Genomic DNA, 26,578 nt, shown 5'->3' on the forward strand with positions numbered 1-26,578 from the left:
CAGATAAAGCTGTGTCTGCAAAGTTCTGGGGGAAATTATTATCGATTCAGAATTCTATATCCAGCTAACATATGAGTGAAGTCTGAAGACGGCAGGAGGACACTCTGGATATGTAGGGATGCAGACAATTTATCTCTCATCCCCCCTCTATTAGGAGTCACTTGAGAACATGCTCCAGCTAATGGGGTGGCGAAAGGGGCCCAGAAAAGCAGACGGTATGGGATCAAGTAAATGGCAGGTTCAAACCAAGAGAGCAAAACCAGGGAGGTGTTGGGTAGAATAATGACTGGCAGAAGCAGAGCTCTCAGTTGTCATGCGAGCTGGTAGGTTTGAGTCCTGCGTGAAAGACATTCAGGGGGTAAATGAAAGTCCATATCTCTCTCTCTCTCTCTCTCTCTCTCTCTCTCTCTCTCTCTCTCTCTCCATATAGATATAGATATATAGATATGAACTTAAGGTCATTACCAGGCTAGGTAGAAACTGTGTAATGAACACACTTCCGGTGCCATGTGATATAAATACTACCTCTTCATTTGCAACCTTTGAAATCAGCCTATGTGTGCAGCACTAAGATATGATTTTGCAAAATAGGGAGTAAATAGTATCAACTCAATGAGACGTAAAAATCAAAATTAACAATGACAAAAACTAGTCAGTGAGAGAGAAGATGAGAGAGAAAGATAGGAATGCAAAACCTTCATTTGATAAAGTGGTGACAAGAGATACTGTTTGATGGAACAAGGCACAATTGGGTAAGTATATGATTTAAAGCTACAAAGGTTAAGCAAAAGAGGAACCAAAACCAGTGTTTCAATTCTTTTGAGAAGGTGGTGGGGTAAGGGAAGGCTCTGTAGAAAGTAGAGTGAGCTAAATCTTCATCGATTATAGTAAGAATAGGTAATTTCTCAAATTAACAAATAAGGAAATATACATGTAACACATTATTTAGCTATCTATATAACATACATATATAGTATATATAATATACCGGGGGTGCCAAAAAAAATGTACACATTTTAAGAGATGTTATCTATGTATTACTTTTCGAAGTTGAACTGAATTATGGTAGCAATGTGTAGTATGACGTTCGCTCAAAAGACGGCGTTAATCAAATGAATGCTAGCGTCATGCATTGCGTCACAATCTTAATACAGTTTTTTCCTTTCTTATAATAAAATGTGTATACCTTTTTTTGGCACCCTCTGTGTATACACACACATATGCTACTCTAACATACACATATGCACGCATATATGGGACATACATACATATAACATATGGTTAACAGCTGTTTCTTATGTAAAGCAAGGCTGGGAATGGAAAGAAATAGGGGAAAGGTCTGTTTTGAGTACTCTATAAGCTTTCCAGGTGTTACTGGGTTTTTGTGTTTTTTTCTTTTGCGGGGGATTGGAGGCAGATAGAAAACATGTATAAGATGGCAGTTAGTCAGTTATACATTGGAGAAAATATGTGAGAACTTGATCAGAATATTAAACTATCATAACGGCCAAGATAATCATTACTAAAACTTAACCAAACAAACTATGAAGTATGAGAATTCATTTCTACCACCTATAGGATCGATTTTTAAAGTGAAAAAGTTAGTGACTCCTTCAACTTGTTCATTACAAACCACATGAGACAACAGACATATTTCCCATGTGATTTCCTCCCCCACGACCCCCATCAAAATGGAAGATTATTACGGACTAGGAATGGTTTTTGATACACTGAAAAATGACTGTTTCGCTTTCCAGGTAAAGAGCCTGACAGCAGAAACACCAGCCTACCCGCTTCCATGACAGCCGAGCCGCTTACTAACGTCTCGCTGCAGCAAACCCTCCAGAAGGGACTTCAGTTCAGGGCAGAAGGTGTCTGGGAGTTCCACATTCTGGGGGGGAAAAAGAATATAATTTCAAAAATACACTCATGGAAATGGTACCTTCACATCCAACCAGACTTACAGGCCACTTTGGATAAGGACAGCGTTGAAAATTACAGACTCATCACAAGTTAATATTTACTCTAAAGAAACAAAACGGTTACTAATCATTTTCAGAGCCAACCCACAGGCTGGGGCCAGGTGAGAAGGATCAGACGGTGTACTCGCTCTTCTGCATCTCAGTAATTTCCCCTTTTATTTTGATTTCTTTAGTTTTGTTCTCAATTTTCTATATCTTTCTCTGACTAATTGTTAGCAAATCTTGATTTTTTTTTTGCCTTGCTGTCTATTTCCATTAATTTTTCCTTTAGAAATTCTTCTAGGGACGGTGTTTTCATTTATTTAAGAAAGCACATTGTTACGTTGGCTGTAACGGAAACACGAATGGGGATAAAAACAGAGTTTTTAATCTCCTTACCACGGTGAGTGTCATCCGGTCTATTTCATGCTTATCTTTGGTTTTATGTTGTCTGAAAGGGCTGTGTCTGTGGAAATCAAGAACATTATGTTATAATATGGTATTAGCTAACTTAGCACATATCATTGACTAATATTTGGGTCAAGCATTATGTTCTGTCACTGTTCATTCAAAACCATGGAAAGACAAAAGCCAGAAGAATTTATCATTTCCTGAGAAAAACTGTTGCTCAGATATGTTAGGTCCCAAAAGAGCAAGGCTTATGCTTATGTGAATGGCTTCATCCTCTCGTCCATGAAGTCGTGCCCCTAAAATATGCTTTAGCAAATATATTCCAAAGGATAGTTTAAAATATCATTAGGAAAAATTAACTAGCTAACAGGTAGTCCTGAAAATTAAGGTCATTTATACAATATTTGTCACATTAGTGTTTGAGGTAATAATTTTCATTTATGATTTTTTTCAGTAAAATAGTTATTAGTCCCTCAAACAACCCAAGAACTGTAGTCAAACCAAAACATGACCAAGCTGAACATGTTCCCCCCCCCCCAGAAACCAGTAATTCTAAGCGATACATTCCTTTGATGACAACAGAGACAGATGAACCCCTGTGCCCCCCGAGCTTCCAGTTCTGGGGCCACTCAGTCACGATTTACTTAAGGAGACCCCAGACGTGAAAGTCAGAAAATCTGGGTTCAAGCTGTGACGTGGCTGTTTACTGGCTGCGAGCCAGTCATGTAAACTTTCAATACCAATTTTTTCATCTGTAATGGGGCAGAATGCCACATACTTCACAGAAATGGTGACGAGAACAACCAAAATACTGTTTATGCTAGTAGCCAAGACAAGGGCCATATACGGTAGGTATCCGATATGAAAATCATTTGTGAAAATAATAAAGATGAATCTTTATAAAACAAATGTCTGCTTGATAAACTCTGTAAAACAAATTATTCTTACTCTTTACCACGTTTTTAAACTCTGGAGAAGCTGGCTTTTAAAGGAAATCTTATCATTAAAAGAAACCAGTAAACATGCAAATTAGAAAACCAGGGCCTTATTTATTTATTTGAAAATTAAAGAAGGGACATATATGATTGAATTTTCTTATAGTAAGACATGCCTGTAAATTTACTAATCCTATAGATTTACTTATAAGGTACACATAACATACCCTGAGGCCAGATATTACATGAAATATTTTCAAGTTACCTCTACAAAATGGATTGGAATGTTGAATACATAAATCAATGGGATTTGGAAAAAAAGAACTCAAATTCCACTTATCCTGGCACTGCCATTTACTGCTACTGATCGGGCCATCCTAGTGAATTAGTTAAGTTATGCATTGAATAATCTCTTGACAAGGTTATTCCATTTCATAGCATTTATTATCTTCAATAAATTTTCAGTTTGTACAAGAGAGGGCACTCTAACACCTTATTTTCTTTCTTATCATACAAAGTAATTTCCATCTCTTGAAAATACTACTTTGAAAAAATAAATCTAAACAAGGTGAATTAGTTCCAAGCAAACATACACCAATCTTTGAGACAGATTTTGATTGGAAATATTTTTTTCATCCTAATTGTTTCCAAGGAGAAAAATGTAAAATTATTGCATTGCAAAAGCAAATAGAATGTAACAGCAAACAATATCTATCTGTTATTTACAGGATATTATAATTTTAAAAAATACTTGCGTCATTCTTTTATGCAAAAAAACACACAGAGATATGAACATGTGCACAGTTCAAGAGAAAAGGAATAAAAGTTGATTAAATCTTACTAAAACCTCGGTCTCTCTGCTCGACACAGCTGCTTCCACCCCGCAGACTTCCTTGATGTATAAAAAAGGATTTTCATTCGTTATAAAGCTCCCCTTCGTTTCAGCAGATCTTTCTGATGGGCTCCTGTGTGCAATGGCGGAGAACCCCATCCCTGTTCTTGACCCCATGTACTTGGCCTGCCTCGGACGCCGGAAGGAAGGGCCGTGCCCTGGCACTAGGAGAGAAAGACTGCTGTGTTCTGACAGAAACACTCTGTGCTAAATTTAAAAAGTCTTTCATGAGACCAGAGGGAGGCTTGCAAGGGAACTGGAGTTAATGTTAGCGGTGCCAAAAACATTCCCAGCACATGGGCCCAATCACGACAAATCCCATTTTATAAATAGAGCTATCCCGTGTCAGACGCGAGAAGAAACCATAGGAAGTGCACTGCAGCTCTTCAATTCTGTGTGGTAGTGCTGAGAAAGTTTGGTCTTTCAAGTGAAAATCTTGGTGCACATCTGTTTCCAATGTAGTCTTGATTATTCTTTGTGAACAAAACCAAAGAGTCTGTTTCTATTTTGGAAACTGTTAAAGAAAACCTACGATAGTAATAATCTCCATTCGGAGGGGAGGCACGTGGTGCTCCCAGATCCTGTGTGATGGCAGCTGCTCCCGGAGGCAGCCCGCTTTAAATAGGAAACAGCGACAGGCCTGTCAACAGCTTCGAGCCTGAGCCAAGTTCTCCCAACGGCACATGTAACATTCTGGCCGCATCAGGGAATGTTAGGGGAACAAAAGTCGCATGGGCAGTGGTCAGACATGGCTTTTGAATGAAAGACAGAGTGGGAGAGCTGCAAAGTTCCCCCAAACAAGTTGGGAAATCGTTCAAGGTGCGATAAATGATGGACAGACACACACACACACACACACACACACACACACACACACACTCACGTTCACAATGAAACAATGAGTTCAAAACAATACCTTTATAATTACAAGTGATTAAAAACTCCTACATTAAATACTAATTTTAGAGCACCCAAAAGATGGCATATTTTAGGTTCAAAAATATGTGTTTTGAACCTAATCCAATAGGTGTCAAATATTTATACACATTCCTTTTTTCCCCAACATGTTACAAACTCACTAACCTCAGGCAGAGCTCATCTCTCCCCAGACCACCCCCTGGGTGCTCTCCCTGTGTCTGACACCTCTGGGGATAGACAATCAGTGGTGACAAGCTTGAGATCAAGGCTATTGTCACACTGATTCTTTCCTTTAAGAGACATCTGAAATCCAGATTGAGGCTCATGACCGCAGTTCCACACAGTTGCAACGAGGATGTATCTTCATACCCAGATGCTCTTCAGCATCTGACAAAGGCCTCGGAAGTGGAAGTCATGACCGGCACCCAAACACGTTGCCTCTGAATGGCTCAGTCCATCAGTGTGAGTGATGGCATGTGAACACGTTCTCCGGTCTGGACCACTTTCTCACATCCAGGCTCCTTTCCCCCACGCCCTGGAGTCTTCTTCTAGGGTGCCCAGACAAGACGAGGGGTGCTGAGGGGTGTCACAGCAGAAGCAGTGGGGCGCACTGGTCAGTGTGAGAAGTATTCAATCAGAGAATAGAAGCGAAACAGACCCTTGGGACCCAGGTTTAACCTGAGTGCACAGATGTGGGACGAGGGGAAGAGTCTTGCTCGGAGCAGTTTCTCGTCCTCAGCGCTGCTGACCTTCTGGGCTGGGTCGTTCTTTGTTGGGGCAGCAGGGACTGTCCTGGGCATTGTAGGGCGTTTAGCAGCATTCCTGACCTCTGCCCGCTAGCTGCCCAAAGTAACCCTCTTCACAATGTGACAACCAGCACTGCCTCCAGGCATTGCCAAGCACCCAGGGGTTGAGGACGAGCACCAGGTCGTGGCTGGCACAGCGTCTGGTTCATTCCCTGAGGACCGACACTGTGGGTGTCCTGTGAGCGCCAGGGTGCCGAGGGGACAGGCTGCTCCCTAAACCCGCACCCAGGACGCCCTGCATTCACGGCTCTTCTCCCTCAGCCTCATGCCGGAGAAGAGACAGCTACCTGGGCTCCCCTCTCTGCAGTGCACAAGAACAGTATAGGATGGTTCTGTACATACTTTCAAGGTTTTCCCACTTGAAATCTGGTGAGAAAGTGAAACAGGTGCCATTATCTGCTCATTTACAGCTGAGGGAATGAAGGGTTCTGGGCACAGTCCCGCCTCCTGCAGACCCCGTCACAGCACTTTGCTTCTGAAGGGCCGGGCCTCAGTATTACCAGCTTAGTAAGAACCACTGACACTGTACAACCACTGGCTTTGGTAATGGTATCCTCATCCTCCCATCTACCCTGAATCTAAACCAGCACTGTCTTAAACTCCTGTCCTTCCACACCCAAGCATCCGTCGGAAAACAAACAAAAACCCCCAAATCATTGCAGCAGCGTTAGCTCTAACTATAATACAATACCGCCACGTCACCGGCCTCCTTTCTGGTTCCAGTACCGGGGGCTGGCCCAAGCGCCCCTGGCCTTCTGCCTGGGCTCTTACCCACGCCTCCCGGGTCTGCCCTCCAACATGCCGTGCTCCCTGCGGCCACCAGGTCCTCTAACCGAACAACAACCTAACGTGGCCCTCCCTTGCGCCAAAGCCTCAGTCCCCGGGGCCTCAAGAACAAAGCCCCAACTGCACAGCATGGATTCTAGGCTACTGTCGCCCCAGTCCATCCTCCGCTCTTGGCAGAGGGCGGACCCACCACCACTCGTGGGTCACTGAGGGGAAAGACACCCACTCCGTGTTGTCCCCTCCCCACAGGAAACATGACGAATCCGGCCCCGAGTCTTCCCATTGCCATCCCAGCTTTCCAGGCTGACTTCTCACACCATCTCCAGCATGAAGTCGGCCCTACTCTCCAGTTACAACTGGAGGCCCCGTTTCTGCGCACCCCAAGCACACTGCTGCTGTGTAAGTCAGCACAGCCCATCTGCCTCATAACCCTGTGTGTGTGTGTCTGTCTACGCTCCTCCAAGTTCCTTAAGGCTTGTATGTGGCTTCTTGACTCCCTCTTTCCCTCCTTCCCTCCCTCCCTCCCTCCTTTTCTCCCTTCCTTTCTTTCCCCCCAAAATCAAGCACAGTCTCCTACCTATTGTAGGTATCAATAAATGCTTACCAAATTTAATTTAAATCAATTAAATAAAAAAATATTTCCCTGTTCTTTGGTTTTAGTGCCATATCCTTTCCTGTGAATGACTTGTGAACAACACAAAGAATGACATTAGACCATAAATCCCAGTAGGGAAGATTCATCTACTCCGATCTGTTACACACTGGAAAGATATTTTTCCATTTCAGGTTCAACAGATGGTCACCAGACAGGGACAGCAGGGAGCTTGCTATCTGTGAGGCAGGACACACCTTCACTGGGCAGCTCAAATGCTTGAACGGACGTTCTTGTGTCAAACTTCAATGCTTTCCCTCCCTAAAATGCTAATCCTCTGGAGCTATACAGCATGAATTCCACCCCCTCAATAAGATGGGCCTTCCAACAGCTGGAGCCAATTATTACGGCTCCCCGAAACACTGACCCAGCTCTTCAACCTTCCCATATAAGCACGATTCCTAGCTCTTGTCTCATCTCTCCTCACCCATCCCATCCCATCCTCATGACCATTGGCCAAGACCCCTCATAACACGAGCCACACAGAACATAATGCTTCAACCAAGCCTGATCAAGGACTTCACGAAGGAATGACTACGTTCTGATTCAGCACTCCAAACCTGAATTATGGCCAAATAAGGCTGAATTCACGTTGTTAACCACAAATCATAATGCTAGATTATACAGAGTTAGTAAACAAAACCCTCGGGTCTTCTAAAAATAAAGTCGTATTATGACAGATTGTCCCTAATTTATACACATGCACATTATCATAAGCAGATAGAACAACAATATTAAACAAAACAAAGACGTGAACAAGGCCCTAAAAGCAAGGCTTTGCAGGTTTCCCTGTAAAATTTTACTGTTGATTTTTGAATCATGAATTGATGTGTTCAACGGTTGAGCTACTGCAGTTTTCTCATTTTTAATCATCTCAAACATCTGCATGTGTGGATTCCATATCTCCAACCCTATGTCCAGTGGAGACCCAAACAGAGACCCTGGCGTGTCTGCAAGTACTTACTCATGGGGCATAAATGACTCCTCCGGGTGGAAGGATGTCTTGTGTGGAAGTGGCTTTCTCTGGCTTGCCTTGCAGGAGCTCTCTAATTAGGTCAGCTCGTCTGATGACATGAATTAAGACCATTCAGGCTCCACAGATACAGTAATTCAATTCAGGACCAACAGGACCTGACTCTCTAAGCAATAATACAATTCTAGTTCCCCAGTGAATACGGGGAGTGGAGAACAGCTGGATTATCAGAGGCCTGAGGAGGCAGCAAGGGTGCTCAGAGCCCACTTTGGGGAGAAGACATGGCACCCAGCCTCCAGAATGTGAGAAATATAAGAAGATGCATGGTGCTCAGTGAGGCTTTCCAATGGAAAAGTGAAAAGTTCAGTAAACGACCAGCCTTGTGCATCCGTAGGCAAAACATCAGAGGGAGAATCCGGAATAGGAAATTTTAATGTCAAGTGCTTTTTGTCTCTTTGTGAATGGAGAATAACCAAAACCGTATTTTAAAAACTAAAGCTCTCTATTAAAATTGGCTAAAAAATCTTAAAATGGAAATATTAATAATTGTTCAATGTTCTATATGAGATCGTATTTCATTTCATCATCTTTTCACTCTATTTCACCATGTTTGATAGTTTAGAACTAAGGGCCAAGTATAACACACATTAAAAAAAAATCACATAATTTCACTTTTGTGTTTTAAAAAACAAAGTAATTTAAGCATGTTTACAAATAAATGCACAGTTATAAAATGGCATTATCCTCTTTTGCAACCCTCAAAATGCTTTAAGCTCACGAGACAATCATGAGTAATTAATTTCTAGAAAAAAAAAATCCTACCTTCAATTACTGACATTTTAAAATAACACTTATTCTCAAATAAGGATCATCAATGGAAATATTTCAAAACAGTCTTACTTTAGGTTTAACTGTGTTATAATTCCTACGTGGTATGGAACAAAAATGAGAAACAGCTTAGTTTCTGTCTACAAGGTCTGACAATTACAATAAGTTCGCGAACTTGTTGCAACAGTGTTAACTTTTTTTTTTATATCAGAGGGATTATTCATTATGAATTTGTACCAACTGGACAGTTAACCAAGTTTACTATTTGGAAGTGCTGAAAAGGCTGCATGAAAAAGTTAGACGATCTGAACTTTTCACCAACAATTCATGGCTCTTGCATCACGACAATGCACCAGCTTACACGGCACTGCCTGTGAGGGAGTTTTTAGCCAGTAAACAAATAATTATATTGGAACACCCTCCCTCCTCACCTGATCTGGCCCCCAATGACTTATCTCTTTACCCGAAGATAAAGGAAATATTGAAAGGATGACATTTTGATGACATTCAGGTCATCAAGGGTAATAGAATGACAGCTCTGATGGCCATTCCAGAAAAAGAGTTCCAAAATGTCTTTGAAGGGTGGACTAGGCGCTGGCATTGGTGCACAGCTTGCCAAGGGGAGTACTTGGAAGGTGACTGTAGTGATATTCAGCAGTGAGGTATGTAGCACTTTGTCTAGGATGAGTTCGTGAACTTAATTGTCTGACCTCGTATGATCTCATGGGAACAAAGTTCTCACTTTTATGAGGCAGAAAGATCCATGGTCATTGTCTAGATGAGCATGTGGCTTAAAGATCACTGTGTGATCTAAGTTAATATTAGGGTCTAATGAAGTCTAAAGTTTTGATTTTGACCCTAGTACACGCCATGGTGACAGCACTAAAAGGATGCATTTCACTCACCCTCTCAGAAGTTTGAAAAGCATGCAACCCAGCGAGAACCAGTCAGCACTGCTGTCATACGCTGTCCCCTTCTGCAGCACCTCAGGAGCCATGTACCCATGGGTGCCACTAGAGAGAAGAAAGTGTACATGCAGTTATCAGAACGTGCCCACCTTTTAAAATACTCCCAGCTTATCAGGAGGTTCCGGGGTCATTCATTTAATGGCAACAACTGTAAACAAGGGACAGGGGACAACAGTACTTCCATACAAACATGAATCGTCCAACACCCAGTGGGGAAACAACCTCTTCTGTCTTAATCAGCATAGGAATTAATATAAATAAAGCAGCAACATAAACAGGAGGAATAGTCCACAGTCTAGGAGGTGAAATCTGAGTCTCGTGAGTCCTCCTCCGATACAACTCTGAAGAGCTAGTCCTGCCCGACTGAGAGCTCGTCTGAGGCGATGTGTGGCATTGGGCAAAGGAGGGAGGCGACAGTGCCAGGCGACTAGAGCACAGTGCTATGGACCTCAGCAGGGTGGGGACATCCACTCCTGTGTGGGGCCCCCCTCCCGTGCGGAGGACCTACCCTTGGATGTGCTAAGGTGGGGGCTACTTACTTCCTTGGAGTCAGACAGAATTGGATTTTCATTCTGGCCCCACAATGGGCCGATATGTGACCTTGTTCAAGTCACGTAATTTCTCTGAACCATCAAAAATAGATAATTATACCTATGACCTGTGGGGTTTCTGTGGAGACAACATATTCAGAGCAGCTAGCCATGCATGCCTGGGACAGCTGATGTTCACTTAACGACACAGGCAGTGCTGTGGCTACTGGCTCTGCCACCCCACACACTGGTCACTTTCTGTGCAGTTCCCTGGGCTGCTCGTTCCAGGAGGACAGGGATCCTTTCTGTCTTGGTCACCGTGGCACTGCCAGCACCTAGCACACGGCCAGTGGTGAATAAACACTGGTTGTATTAATCAGTTGACTTCACCCTCACAGCTGTCACGTGGAGTAAATATCATTGTTATCTCCGCTTTACTGAGGAGAAAAATGAGGTTGGCACAACTTGAAAGGAGTATTCAAACCCAAATCTGCAGGCTCCACAGCCTCCTTTCCTGACCAATATAGTATTTCATTGCGCATTTAGACTTTTTAAGTAGTGGCCTCACCATCATCACTTAAACATGGAAACCAATCTTCCCAATCCTGCCCCTTTACACATACTGCTCAAATACTGAGAACAGCCCACCTTTCAGAGCTAACACACAAATTACAGCAGAACGTGGGCACAGCTCAATGAGGAAACAAATGACCCCGTATCTGAACATTAACTCCCTTGGAAGATTAACTTGTACAAGGCCTTGGAATCATAAGTGGTTGCGACTGCACTAAATGGAAAAAACTAGCACACCAAACAGCTGTGGCATTAAAAATTCAAATGCCTCTCTGGAAAACGTCTGACGAACTTCCTGGGAGAAGCTCCTACAACCAAGGTTCTCGCCTAATAACTGTAAAGTACTGGCCAAATGCTATGCTATTCTCACCATAGCTCAGACTCTTGTAGAAAAAGAGAAACATTTACAGACATGGTGCTGTTTGTTCGTTGTTAACATGTGATCAGAGCTTTGAAAGGCAATTCTGGTTTAACGCAGTCCCTCATGAAGTATTACAATTCAGAACCACATTACTTCCAGGCCCAGAAAAAGAAGTGTCTGTGGTTTATTTTCTGCATGGTGCATGAAATGAGCCTCCGAGGCGTTTCTTTGAGACCATTCGACACAGAGATGAGTGTTAGCACGAGAGATTCAATGAAATGTAATTTTAAAAGATTCGGTGTTAAGAATGATACATTTAAAGAGAAAAAATAAAGCAAAAGTCATCTGCTTTTCCACAAACGACACACCTGCCTATACTTTCCACCTGGATAAACTGATACCAAAGAGATTGTAATGAAAACCTATACATATTCCATTCTGCGTCTGCGGAGCCCTGGGACATTCCTGCTGTCATCTGAACAAATCCAGGTTCAGAGAAGTCCCTAGGCCAGGGTCGACATGCAGTGATCACGCACAGTCACCGCCAGACGCAGCTGAGAGTCCCGAGTGGGGAGGTGCTGGCTGAGGGCTGTGTGTCAGGGAGGTTCCTGAACATGGTCATGTCGAGGGCTGACAGATTCCTCAAATCTAGTTAACAGACCCACACGAAAAGCCTGAACTGCAGGTAGATAACTTGTGGGTTTCTTGTTTTTTTAAATTAAAAAAACAAAAAACAGATTCCAATTTCTCTTCAGAAAAAGAACAGGCCGTTTTGAAAAGGAAGGAAAAAGTCAATGGAGAGAACATGACCCCTGGGCCTTTCATGGCGAGTTCTATGCAGTTGCCTCTGCACTGGGCACACAGGCTCTTTCATTTACCCTGATCACAACTTCCAGAGATTTACTATCACCTCTCCTTTATAGAACAAGAGACTGAGGGGTCAGACAGGTGAAATGACTGACGTAGGGTCACACAGCCAGCATGGACTCAGGTCTGCTACCGGGGCCCCGACCTTTCCCACAGACCACTGGCCCCTGTGCAGTTACACTGGGAACCTATCCACGCTCCCCGCAGACAGTGAGAAAAAGCACACGGCTCTTATTTCCTCTCCCACAACCCAGGATATGGGCTCTTCCCGGACCCGGCGTTGAAAATCACCACTGGCAAGAAAAAATGGGGGGACAGGTGACCAGGTTGGAGTCTGAGTGAAGAAACGAGTCGCAGTAGAGAGAACAGTCATACTACTCACACACTCGCATGTGGCTTCTTTTTGGAAAAATCACAGGCAAGCCCGAGATCTGATATCCTAACGTGTCCGTGTTCATCCAAGAGGATATTTGCGGGCTAAAGAGAAAGAGAAGACGATCTTTGAGAGTCCGCAAAATGTCACAGGGGCTTTGAGAACTTCTACTACTAAACGTGCTTGACAGCTTATTGATTATTTTACTGTAGTTTCTTCCTAAACACAAATTTTAGCGTTATATTATCATAAACAAGGAGGGCACGATACGGAGAGTGATATGTTTCATGTTAACTTTAGCAGGAAAGTGGTGATAACAGAAACGAAGGATTCTACTCCTTAGAAAAGGAAACACGGGGCAGGTAACGGGCGGGCTGTGACCAAAGTCCATCAGAGGTCAAAAGCATTTTCTTCTCACTGCATTCCAGCCAGAACAAAGGGGGGCAGTCCACCAACTTCATGGCTTCCGGGAACTCTAACAACTTCTGAGAACGAGGCCACGCAGCGCAGCACAGAGAGGAATCTTGCAAGAATGCACCAACACTGACCTCAGAAATCAAAATATTCCAAGGTGCCCCACCATTCCCAATCAAGGTCACCTCCGTTTACTGGTGCCTAATCCACAGAGGGCCCTACCAAATGACCGAATACGGTTTTGACCACAGGTCTGGAGGGATGTAGCCATTAAGATTAGATTTAGTCAGCATAACCATGTAAAACAAAGCTCCTCTCCCTAATGCACATTACACTCATCCTCATAATATTTTTTGCTAGAGAGCAACTATTGTTTTGCTTGAAATAAAAATAATGGCATGCTATTATAAAATTGAAGCATGAATAATCATGAGTAACTAGAATTAAGTTGGAATAGAAATTAAATAATACCACTGCCTATTAAATAGCCTAGAAAAATACAGCATGAAGACGATTAGAAACCAGTTATAGATTTAAATTAAAATGTATCATCATAGCACTTCCTGGGCTTCCAGCATGTATTTTATTCTTCTGCAAAACTCACATGAGAAAATAAAATGTCATGTGCCAACTAGTGTCTAATTATTTCTACTTCAATGAAAATACATTTTTTCCTCTTTATGTTTGTATAAAAACTAAGGGCATAATTCTTAGTTTTGAAGAAAGCCTTAACATTTACAAAGTATTTTATGAAAAAAATTATATGCTCAAAAATAAAATATTTCAGATTTTTAGAAGGTAATGTTTAAAAGCGAAATTAAAACATATTTGCTCCTTGGAGAAAAGAATGTAATCCGTACATTTCAGTTGGTTATCTTGGGTTCATTCAAGAAGGAATCTGAGATAGGAGGCAAACACATTTCCCTCGAGTCTTCTCACCCTATCGGGAAATTGTCAGTCCTGTCATTTTTCTTTTCATTATTATTTACCCATTTATATATCTGCATGATCATTTCTATGCTTTGTCATGGTCCCTTTTATCTCTATCCCTGTCTTCAAACTGTTGGCTAGATGAGTGTCACCACAGATGCACCACTGAGCAAACTCCTAACTCCCTCATTAATGCAGAACGCAGGACAAAGCACCATGGTCTGGAACGGAAAAACTCAGAATACTTATTTTATTTTTTCAGGTCCAATGAGATTTTGTTTATTTATTTATTTAACCCCACCCTCACCCGCTCCACCTTGGCAACCACCGGCTTGTTCTCTCTATCTATAGGTCTGTTTCTGTTTTGTTTTGTTTATTCATTTGGTTTTTTTTTCTTTGTGTTTTTTTTTTGATTCCACGTGTAAGTGAAATCCTACTATATTTGTCTTTCTCTGACTTATTTCACTTAGCATAATACCATCTGGGTCCATCCATGTTGTCCCAAATGGTGAGATTTCAATTTTTCCTTTTTTAAATTAATTTTTAATTTACTATTTATTTTTTTATTTACTTGCTTCCAAAGTCCAGTGAGATTTCAAAGACAGTAAGAACAGAAGCCCAAGCCCAGCAATGCGGGGCTAATACAGTTTGGGGATCTAAAAATCGATTTGTGATTGTAAGGTGCTCTCCAGACAATGTGAAGCTCTGACAGTGGCCTTTGGGGGAAGCTCTGCAGACTGACCAGCAAGCCCACCGTGCTCCGATCAGCTGGGCGCCCCATGGGCCGTGACTCTGCCATTCCGCATCTTGCTTCCCCAGGGTATAAGCCCCATGAGACAGATGTTCTCAGCTTGTCACCTCTGTACATCTCTAGTGCTAACACAGAGCCCTGACCAAATAGGTTGCTTTAGTGAACATTAATTGAATTACAATTAGTTGTAAAACGGGCAACACCCAAAACTTCCTACTCCGCTGTTTATAAATTAATTACAATTTCTGACTTAGTGTTTGCGCTGCACCAGGCACTGTAGCCGGCACCCAGGTGACAGTGACGATGAGGACGGACATGAGTTCCTACCTAGAACTGAGTTAAGAGTCTGGAAGAGCCTGACATCCCATAGATGAGGACTTCATCAGGCCGAGAGCAGGAAAATGACAGCAGACAATGGAAGTGAAGGGGACAGCTGGAGGGCCCTGACCACAACGCCTACTGCTCAGGGCCAGGACACAGAGAGTGTGTCAAACAGCCTTACCTTCAAATCTCTGTACACAACAAACCGATTGTGCATGTGCTCCAGCCCCAGGATGATTTCGGTGGCATAAAACCGCATCTCCTTCTCAGAAAACACGCCGTGTTGTGAAAGGTGATAGTGCAAATCGCCCCCTGGAAGCGGACGGGCAGAATTTAATTTAAACATAAAACAATATGAACAATATAAAACAAAGTTCTCAGGCTGGTCACACAGCTGCACCCTCCCAGACACACCATCACAGGGTGGGATCAGCTAATCTGCTTTGATTACTTAAGTCCTGTCTAATAACTGAATCAACCTATGTGTAGTGACGCAGTAGACGGCTCAGCAACTGGCTCTGTGGACAATAAGTAAATGAATAAACTGGTCGTATTGATAGATAGTTGATGAAGGAAATACAGTAAAAATGTTTTCTTTTTAAAAAATTTTTTTCAATTATAGTTGACATACAATATTATTTTCATGTGTACAGCAGTGATGTTTATATAATAAACTGATCAGCCTGATAAGTCTAATGCCCATCTGACACACACATAGCGATTACAATACTATTGACCGTGTATTTCCTATGCTGTACTTTACATTCCCGCGACTGTTTTTATAACTGACAATCTGTACCTCCTAATCCCTTTCCCTTTCTCCCCCACATCCCTAACCGTCCCCCATCTGGCAACCATCAAAATGTTCTCTGTGTTTATGAGTTTGTTTCTGTTTTGTTTGTTCATTTGTTTTTTAGATTGCATATATAAAGTAAAACCACATGGTATTTGTCTTTCTCTGACTTAGTTCACTTAGCATAATACACTCTAGGTCTATTGAGACTGTCGCAAATGGTAGGACTTCATTCTTTTTATGGCTGAGGAATATTCCATTGTATGTATGTACCACATCTTCTTTATCCATTCATCTTTCAATGGACACTTAGGTTGCTTCCATATCTTGGCTAATGTAAATAAATATAGTAAAATTTTAACAGGTAAAATCCAGATGGTTGGTATTTGGGTGGCTCCAGAAAAAGTCTTTCCACTTTGCTATATGTTTGAAATTTTTCATAATGAAATCTCAGAAAAATCACACGGCCTAAAGTTACAGAGCCAAAAAAAAAAAAAAAATCCACCAACAAAGTAATGGAATGTTTTTTACAAATTGTAAAGAAAAACATTCTATTGATCTATAAAAGTGACTGTGTGTCTAACTTTATTGTGCTGGCTTTTACAAGCATCTTCCCTTTCACACACACGTGTTCTGTAGAACCACTAACCAGATGAAGATGTAAGAGATTTCCCGCATCCCACAAGGCTCCCCGGTGCCCTTGCCAGTAGGTACCTCGGGTCCCAGGCCCTGCTTAGGCAAAGCGACCCCTATTTTCACCTCTCTCACTATCAATGAGGTCTGCCTGTTCTGACAGTCACATAAACAGAATCGTATAGGACAGATGCCGCTATATCTGGCTTCTTTTGCTCATTATGATGTCTGTGAAATTCCTTCATATTGTTGGACAGACCCGGTCTTAAGTCACTCAAAACATAATAAAACGTCACATGAACTTCAAAAAAGATATTTCATTTGTTGAACTCTGTATGCCTTTTTATTTCAGCTCAAGTTACTAAAAATACTTATACCATGTCACTTTCTAGTATTAGAAATTATTTTTCTGGCTAAAACTTTTTTGGCATTCTCAGGGTCATCATTCATAGTTTAAAAGATCAATGCACAGTGGATCTGGGCTAAAGGTACAGATAATTGGGCTAAAATCCTTCCAAGTTGGTATTTAAATACCTTTCTATCCTTAACCTATATTCTTATGAGATTTCATTCCTAAAAGTTGAGGGTCAGGAAAGAAGCTAATTAAAGATCTAGGCCAGCTGCATTCCAGAAAATCAAGTTTCACCATTAAGAATTTTATGAAAGTCTTTTCTAGAAAATGCAACTTCTTGTGGCAAGACTGGAAGGGCCGCGGGGGGTGGGGGGAGTTGGAGGGGGAACTACAGTTAACATTTTTAAATGACTTTTAGCTAAAAATTGAAGAGTAAAAGGTTTCCTTAAACTTCAGAGGGAAACCAATTATCTGAAAGCCCCAAACTGCCCATCTGCCTAGATCACTGCAGCTGAGATTTAACAGCATGGCAAAGCCTATCAGTGTGTCCAGACTTCCCAGGTTTTGCTTACCATTCATCAGATCCAAGATGAAGCAGAGTTTGTCTGGCGTATGGAAGGCATAGGTCATACAGACAATGAAAGGACAATCCTAGAGTGAAAAAAACAAAAATTTGTAAGAAAAGCAAGCGCTTTCCTGGAAGCACATTTACTACCAAACATCATCTATAGATTTTTACATCCATGCCACCACCCTGTGCGTTGAGCAGATACCTATGTGGTAACTTGAACAGTAAAACGGATCTAGTTACATGATAAAATGCATAGAGACACAACTAGTACTACTTGGAGCAGATAACTCAAAGGTCCTCTCTCACTCAGATTCAATCATGACTCTTCTATACACATCTTCTTCAAAAGACTCAGATCCTACAGAAAAATATTACTACCTTGCTAGTCTTTTTGATGGTCTACATTTTGGTTCTGGCAGATCAAATATCCATTTCAATCTCTGTTCTGAAGTGAGAAGAACCATACCACAGGCTGGTGGGGGGGATGAAATGTTATCTATATTATTGCCTTGAAATACTGGGAATAAAAGTGGAATTGATTTAGCTTTTGAAAGTGGAAAAGTATATCAGGATCAGGGACTGAGTAACTCAGTTGTAACAATGTCAATTTCCCCCCAATTAATATATAGATTCCATGCAATCTTGATTAAAATGAAAATTGACAAGCGGATTCTAAGTTTATATGGAAACACAGACAGTCAAGAAAAGTTCAGGTACTCTTGAAGAAAAGCAAAGCTAGAAAACTCAGAGTGCCAGATATCAAGACTTATCATAACGCAACAGTAATTCAGATGGTGTGGTATTAACCCAAAGACACACAAATAGGCCACTGGAACAGAATAGAGAACAGAGACTCCTGAAATAGACTCATACGTAAATGGTCAACTGGTTTGATAGAGGGACACAATAGGGGCAGGGGAAAGGATGGCCTTTTCAATCAATGGTGCTGGAGCAACTGGACAGCCTACAATAAAATGTGAACGTTCACCCCTACCTCACACCACACACTAAAGTCAACTCCAGGTAGCTTTAGATAAAACAAAGCTTCTAAAAAAAAAAGAGAATATTTTCATGATCTCAGGGTAAGTAAATGTTTCTTTAATAGGCCACAGAAGCACTAAAAATAGAAACATTGATAAACTGGACTAAAATTAAGAACTTCTGTTCTTCAGAAGGCACCATGAAGAGAGTACAAAGGCAGGCCACAGAATGGGAGAAGGTAATCTGCAATCCCTAAACACACAAAGGACTCCTATAAGAATATATAAAGAACTCTTATAAATCAACAGAGAAAAAGGCAAGCAACCCAACAGAAACAATGGCAAATAATAATAACAAGAATCATTAAACGGGCATCTCACATAAGAAGCTATCAAATGGCCCGCAAGCCTACGAGCAGATGCCGGACTTCAGCTGTCCCCAAGGAAATGAACATTAAAAATCACAACATGCCATCGCTAAAACTCACAAGAATTGGCTAAAATGAAAAAGACTGACAATAGCAAGCGTTGACAAGGTATAGAGTGAGTGGAACTTCCATGGCCACTAGGAGCGTAGAATGATGGTACAACTACTTTGACAAGCAGTTGGGTGGCATCTGCCAAAGCTGAGCATCTCCTGCAAACTCTGTGAGCCAGCATTTCCACTCTGGGATATTCACCTCGTGGGAACCTGGACTTACGTGCAGCCTGAGGACTGCACGACATATTCCTCAGAGCACTATTCAAAATAGCCCAAGCCAGGAAATAACCAAAATATCTACCAACAGTAGAATATTTACATTGTCGTCTATTCAGGCAGTGAAAATTTAGAAAACAAGGGCCAGCAAATGTTTTCTATGAAGGGCTAAACAGTAAATAATTTAGGCTTTGCAGTCCCCATACAGTCTCTGCCATATATTCTTTGCTTATTGTCTTTACAATCTTTTAAAAACATCAAAACATTAGTTCATGGGCTGCACCAAAAAAGGCCACAGCCAGATCTGGTCCACGGGCCATATGTAGCTTGCTGAGCCCCGTCTTTAGCTGCAGAATGCACTACGGCCGCGTTCAATGACACAGATGAATCTCACAAGCAACACTGAACGAGAGGAGCCAGACACAAGAGAGGACGTTTATATGAAGCTCAATCATAGACAAAGTTAAATTACGGTGCTAGAAATCTGGATAGTAGTTAGCCTGGGCATGGGGTAAGTGACTGAAAGGGGCACAAGGAGAGTTCTGGAAAATTGGTAACTTTCTATCTCATGATCTGTGTGTTGGGTAGATGTGCTCCCTGTGAAAATTCATCAGTGCTATGTTTGAGCTATAACTAGGTCTATTTAGATTCTTTATATACAGTGAATACTTGCCACCTGACTGACTCAAATAAAAAAATGGCACAGAATATCTATATCCACTTTCTTAACAGAAACAAAGATTATTAAATTCCAAAAAAAAAAAAAAATATTCAAATTTCAACAGAATAATCTGTAAACAGAATTTGCATTATTCAAACCTCTGGATTAAGGGCATCCAGATAAATTTGAGTGAACACATTCCTATACACTAAAGACTCATGAACTTGAACTCAATTTCCGTCAATCTTCTGGAGGAAATTACACGTTCTCTAGAATGAATTACAAAATTCATTTCATGGTTATCTAGTTTTCCTTAGAGTTCTGTTGAGATGGTAGTGTTTACTGACTTTAAGATTTATTTGTTTTATATAGGTAAAGTAAAGTTGCTATTCTTTTGCTGTTAAAAGCCATGTGGACTTTCTGGGAAGGAGGCACCGTCCCACTTGGAACCCACCTATGTTTCACCAGATCTTTCCAACAGCCTGCTGAAGATAGCACATTCTGCCACTTCCTAAATGGGGTTCCCCACATACTCTGGTTCCTGATCTGGTAGCGATTCATCTGTAGAACAGAGAAGTGGGTGGCCCCAGAAATTAGTAAAGCCAGAGTCTTTCCTAGCTTGAGACAGGAACTCCACTCACTTCACCAAATGGACAAGTAGAGCCTGCCAACGGGTATTTCTCAACATGACAGTACGTGGCCCTTCTAACGACAGCCCTGAGAAAACGCCAAACGGTTAAAGTATTCTGAAGATATCATGTTATTAAGATGGGGCATGAATCATAGATTTAGAATCATAGGCAGAGTAGGAAGGGCTCTGAGGAAAAAAAACAACCACCAGGTCCAACTTCTTTATTTTAAAGACAAGGAAGCTACGGCCCCCATGAAGAGAAATGACTTGTCTAAGGTCACAAAGACATTTGTTAGCCAGTCAAGATTCAAGTCCCAAGCTTCCTGACCCTCCAGAGTTCTCGCAACGTCAAGCGACGTCTAAAAGCAAGGTCCCCGTAGCAATGTGAAATAAAATCCCTCCGTGAAAGGGACATGATTCGGTGCCCTCTACAGAACTCCTGGACTGCAATCCTTCAGCTCTCAGGTGCTGGGCGCATCCATACAGAGTCCCATGGGGAGTCCGAGACACAAAGTATCGAGGACTGAACGACGTGCACAAACAGGCAGCACTGCAATGAATGGTGCCGACACAGGTCTAAACACAGTTACGGTTAAGAAGCTCTGTCTTCCTGATAAATAAAGGTAGATAAGAACTAAGGAATTTTTAGAGGTAGATTCATAAACAAAGCTCATCAGCAAAGACCTGTCTTCGATTTCCTACCAGTCGTGAGCAAAAGAGCTCGCATTTTGTAGGAACTCTGTAGAAAACCGTGATAGCATAGACCATGAAGTGCTTCTTTAAGAAAGTTCTCCACATGGCAGTCAGGGGAGTCTTCTCAAACTGCACAGTGTATCGTGCTATCTTCCTACTTCACGCATTTTGTTTCCAAATGCTGTACTGATTTTTTTTTTTTTTAGATCTTTAATGTCAGCCCGCAAAGCTCTTTATGGGCTGGGCTGGCCTCTGTCTGCCTCTCTCTCCAGCTTCATCTTGTGCTCCTCACCCCATGAGGTCTGACCCCAGCTATGCAGCCTTTTTGGAGGTCCGGAGACGCTCTGCGCTTGGACCCGACACGTGCGGGCCCCTCCTCCAACTTCAGAGGGGCACTGGGCGCCGCCTCCCCCCCGCGGCGAGCCTTCCGAGTGCCGTGTACCCGTCCTTCACCGCTCTTGCCACACGTTCCAATCCTCTAAACATTTCTGAGATTATCTGAACACGATCACCTTCTCTCATTCTGTGCAGCTCTCTAAAAGCAAGGAGCAAAGTCACAGCTTGGAACGCCCACCTTGTGGTAGAGTACCTGGCACAACCTAGGCCCTCAAACACGGTTCGAGGAATGAAGGAAGAACACATCTGATGACCACCCAGAGACGTCCTTAACGAAGGTGCCGACTGCTGCTCCCAGCTACGGACACATTGACCCTGGTTCTCAAACGTGCACACTTCCCCTGCTGCTATCCAAGAATTACAGAGTCTAAGTAGGAGCAGTGCTTCCTACTGTCTCTGTGGGGAATGACGGATGCGAATACTCGATATGACATTGAAAGGGAAAAAATTTCCAGTAAAACAACTATGAAGACCGACTGCAGTTCAGTTGCATGCCAACACCGTAGGAAACCATGTTTAAAAAGGTTGATCTGAAAGTTTACTCTAATGAGGCAATTTTAAACTGAAGATTACTAAAACTCTGTGAACAGCGGCATCTGATTAGCAAAAATAATTCCAAATAACTTTACTACAAGTCTTTTGGTTAAATTATATATTTATATGAAAAAAAACACCTAAATCATTTTGATATTTGAAGGAAAAATATAAACAATTCTTTTAAATTAGCTCAAAACAGTAGCCCAATATAACCCAATATATAAAATTTATCCCCTTAGGGGTAAACTGGTGAGGAACTACACAACGGCTTACCCACATTCCCCCTCACCTGAATAAAATAAGTATTAAAACACTACATTAAAATTGTACGGATAATTTTCCAATACCAAAAGCTGTTTTCCATACAGCTTTCTTGAGAATAAACATCCAAGGCTTTGAGATAACTCATTAAAAATTAATACTTTAATAACCCCTTAAAATCTGCTGTAAGCCTACACCCACGCTTGAAATTCAATGCCACTCATTCTGATTCCAATACAGTGAACAGGCTGTTCAGTTTCCATTCCAATCAGCTGGAAACTTGGTCGCACACACGGGATAATAACTCTTATTTGAAATGCTTAACGTCCATATGTTAGGAGGTAGAGGCGCATAATTAGAAATTACTTACAGCTATGGCATTTTCATTTGTTAGAGTCGAGCTAAATTATGATCTTCTTTTGCTGCAACAGCAGATAGCCCTTCTAGAATCATTAAAACTACTGCTAGAATCATAACATGAACCACAATTTAATAAAAGTTGGTGATGAACAAAAGCACAGAACCTATAACGTGATGATGAGACAGGAACATGGGGAGCGAGCGTCCCAGGGAGGCCAGAGGCTTTGGTAAGGAAATTAACCTCTCTGAGCCTCCGGTTCCTTGCTTACTCGACTAAAGGGATTCTTTGATTCACGATGAAAATTTGATTCTTTCAAATCCTTTGGGTGAAGATGAACCCAGCCATGGTGTCTGGAGCCCCCACATGTCTCGGTGTATATAAATCTTCCCGGCTCGGTGTTTACCATTGAATTCACATGTGAGCTACACAGCGTTACCATGCTTGTGACATTCCTTTCCTCCCTCCAACTCCTTGACCGCCGCAAACACCGGAGAACGGGCCCACTGGTACACTGGCAGGCCCAGGTTTCTGGCACTGTGAGTTTTTCTGCATGTGTTTTTATATGCATCTGTCCAAATAAATAAAAGCCAGGGCTTTGATACTAGGGAATGCCACTAACAGAAAAGAAATCAGAATGGGACGCTGTTTTGCAAGGAAAGAAGACACAGGATCAAAGTTTGTTTTTCCACATGCTGAGCTAAACACGCTAGCTTGACAGACAAATAAAACATCCAACAGGGAAAGACATAGTCCTGGAAACGGAAATGACCCAAGTCCACAGCAGGTAAAAAGCAGCAAGGGCTGAAAAGATAAAGTCACCTTCAGAGGAAACACTGATGGGGAGACAGGGGACAACCCCACGGGGACACTTCAAAGCAGACTAACCCCAGTTCCTTCCTCTCTATTTGCATTTGAAGCATAGCAGGGACTTTCTTGCTTTTTCTCTCTGGGTTAGTCCTTCTCAGTCATGCAGTCAATTCATAACTATACTCAAGTGGTTTCTTTTTTGTCGTTTTTTTCATTGTTGTTATAGTTATTCGCCAGCCTTCTCTCCAACCATATTCCACAAAGAAGGACATCATAAATACTAAGTACTAAAGGGAGAAGTCACGGGTGTGCCTAGCAATGGTTGCTAGCACTTCTCCAACTCTCAAATCAAACAGAAATAATATATGAACTGCACACTATTTATATTAACTAAGTGCTACTGTTCCCTGCTACAAATTCTAACCTACCCAAAAACTGCCAGCCCCATAATTCACCAGAAAAAAAAGTCTGCATTTTACATAAATTGTCCAATTGTCCTGATATAAAACAAATACCAACAAAAAGTAACGTTCAAAATTGAATACTTACTCCTGTACTCACAAGCGACAACATAATCCTTTCATTTAAGGCTAAGGTTTCTCCTTGTTTCATCTTGATCCTCTTCTTATCTAAGCACTTCATTGCATACCTGGAAACATAAATATTGCTGAAAAACAGACACTGAAAAAGTATCTAGACTGATTTTAACAATACACACCATACTGGGGAAAGCTTCTAAAGATTTGGACAGTGTTTAAATGAAGTAAAATGGCACCTAAGTGCCATGCAAACAAATCCTTATTTTGGACACATTAAGAAAAAAAATCAACTTCCCCCTCCAGGAGGTGGAGCATAACCCACCCCCCTCCTTAGGTGTGGGCTGTGCAGTGACTTCCCTTCAAAGAGCACAGCACAGAGGAGAAAGGGGAGAGGAACTTCACAGCGGAGAAGGCTGATAACACGACCTTGGCCAAGTGATCAAGGTCAACGTCAAGTGATACATCACTTTAATAACAGGTACTCTTGCTATGACATGATGTGAAGAGAATGGCCTTTTACCTCTCGAGTCTTCCTTCCGAGAGCCCATAACCCCAACCTAACTATGAGAAAAGCGTCAGACAAACCTAAAATGAAAGACGTTCTACTATATGGGAGAGTCAGGTGAAATAATAAATGTGTATGAAGAGACAAATTGATATGATTTACTTCTACCACATCACGTGACAGACTAGATAGTCCAACTATCTCAACAAGCTGCAATGATGAAGTAAAACTAATAAATTTAGTGAAACGTAACAAGCAACAAGTGAAGTGTATCATTTAGGATCCATGGACTGGGCGAGTCCAGAATGGGGAAGAACGTTGTCGTAAGAGAACTCTGTTTCACAACATGTTATCTCATTTAATTCTTACAACAAGGTAGGCACTTTATTATCCCTACGTTACAGACAGACTAAGACGTGGAGGCTCGGAGAGGCACAAATCCTGCCCACGCCAGGAAGCGTGGAAGCTGAAGGTGACCGAGCCACCCGACACCAGGACCCCACTCCGGATCACTAGGCCACGCTGTCTCAGCACGAGCCCAGGCTTCAGATACCTCAGGGCCAGGCACAGGGCTCACTCTGCACAGTGCCCCAAAGCAGAAAGAACAATGACAGGCACAGATTAGTGAAGGTCAATTTCAGCCTCCAAATAACTAAAAACATGCCAACGACTGGACCAGTCTGAAAACAGGAAAGACTGCTGGGCAAAGCTGTCAGTGCCCGATCCCAGCACGGACTCAGGCAGAGGCTGAGTGACAAGCTGCAGGGGATGCTGAGGCAGCAGAGGGAAGTGTGCACTGAATCGGGGACCTCAATTCCTCCTTGTGACATGGACTCAATGATTTTATAAACCAGCTTCACAGACGATTCCACCTTGCCCACTGTTCTAACACGCCTGTCACTCGATCAAACTTGTAGGCCTGGGTCTATCAAATCACACTTTTCCATTTTCTTTCGCTTTCAGAAATGTGTTCACTTAAACTGCTTCTGTATTAATAAAACTTTTCCCTACACTTAGTACCTCCACCATTCACTTTCCAGAAGACCCTTACACCTGGCTCACGTGCCCGATTGCCCCACCCCCCTCCCATGAGACAAGGGACTGAGATGAGTGATGGAGCCCCACGATTCCGACCCTCCAAGTAGGGCATCCACCCTTCTCATCAGCACCCCAGCTCTTCATCTATGGAAGGCACGTCAGCTAAAACCGCATATGCTGAATTATGGGTGGGTCACTATTTAGAAGAGAATGTCTATTTCTTTCTGAGGTAAGCTACTTCAGGAGCGAGATCATGGGCTTCCATACACCTCTGCAGGAATTTTCTTTGGATGTGAACATAAAATCCTCTTCATGTTCCCAGCAAAATGTACGAGCGCAGAAAGCTTACATTTTTCCAGTGTCTGCTTTCCTGCAACCATATACTTCACCAAAGCCTCCTCGTCCAATGATCCTGTGGACGCTGAAATCATTCATGGTCAACTGTGAATTCAAAAATACAAAATGGAAACATACAATTGCATAAAACTTATGTTGTAAAGATTTTTTCCCATGCAAAACGTATACAAGTTATTGAAATGGCAGCTTTGATGTAGATCTGCCTTTTCCATGACTATTTCCTCAAACTGAAAGATGAGATGCACAAGGTAGCAAAATTTTCTAGAACCTCCTCCTGTTCCACCCCCAAACTGCACAAAATGGAGGCAAATGGGAGGATAACAGACTGGGAGCCAAGTCAGATTGCTTTTCCAATCTCATAAATCTTAGATTACAAGATGCATCCTTTGAAAAGAAGTGATTGTGAAATTTCTAGTCAAAATGAAAAACAACTTCAGCTACTCTGAAGACTAACATTTGAGAACAGCTCGGCCAATTCCAGGAATTATCATGGCAGAAAAATAAGTCTACGTCAAG

At 42.1% G+C, this 26,578-nt stretch overlaps 1 protein-coding gene across 3 annotated transcripts in view; it reads right to left on the bottom strand.

Annotated features, from left to right (window-relative positions):
- The window catches only part of GRK3 (G protein-coupled receptor kinase 3), a 118,620-nt gene that overhangs the window by 16,976 nt on the left and 75,066 nt on the right, over positions 1 to 26,578 (bottom strand). For all 3 annotated transcript variants that reach the window (XM_074321795.1, XM_074321797.1, XM_074321796.1), the window contains 8 exons: positions 26,055 to 26,146; positions 24,173 to 24,272; positions 17,601 to 17,679; positions 15,432 to 15,562; positions 12,844 to 12,938; positions 10,068 to 10,175; positions 2,361 to 2,427; positions 1,791 to 1,891 (listed from right to left, as the gene is read on the bottom strand). In XM_074321795.1, coding sequence (XP_074177896.1) covers positions 1,791 to 1,891; positions 2,361 to 2,427; positions 10,068 to 10,175; positions 12,844 to 12,938; positions 15,432 to 15,562; positions 17,601 to 17,679; positions 24,173 to 24,272; positions 26,055 to 26,146 — 773 coding nt within the window. The remainder of the gene's footprint in view (positions 1 to 1,790; positions 1,892 to 2,360; positions 2,428 to 10,067; positions 10,176 to 12,843; positions 12,939 to 15,431; positions 15,563 to 17,600; positions 17,680 to 24,172; positions 24,273 to 26,054; positions 26,147 to 26,578) is intronic.

Source organism: Rhinolophus sinicus, linkage group LG16, assembly GCF_036562045.2.
Source record: "Rhinolophus sinicus isolate RSC01 linkage group LG16, ASM3656204v1, whole genome shotgun sequence".
NCBI classification, from domain to species: domain Eukaryota; kingdom Metazoa; phylum Chordata; class Mammalia; order Chiroptera; family Rhinolophidae; genus Rhinolophus; species Rhinolophus sinicus.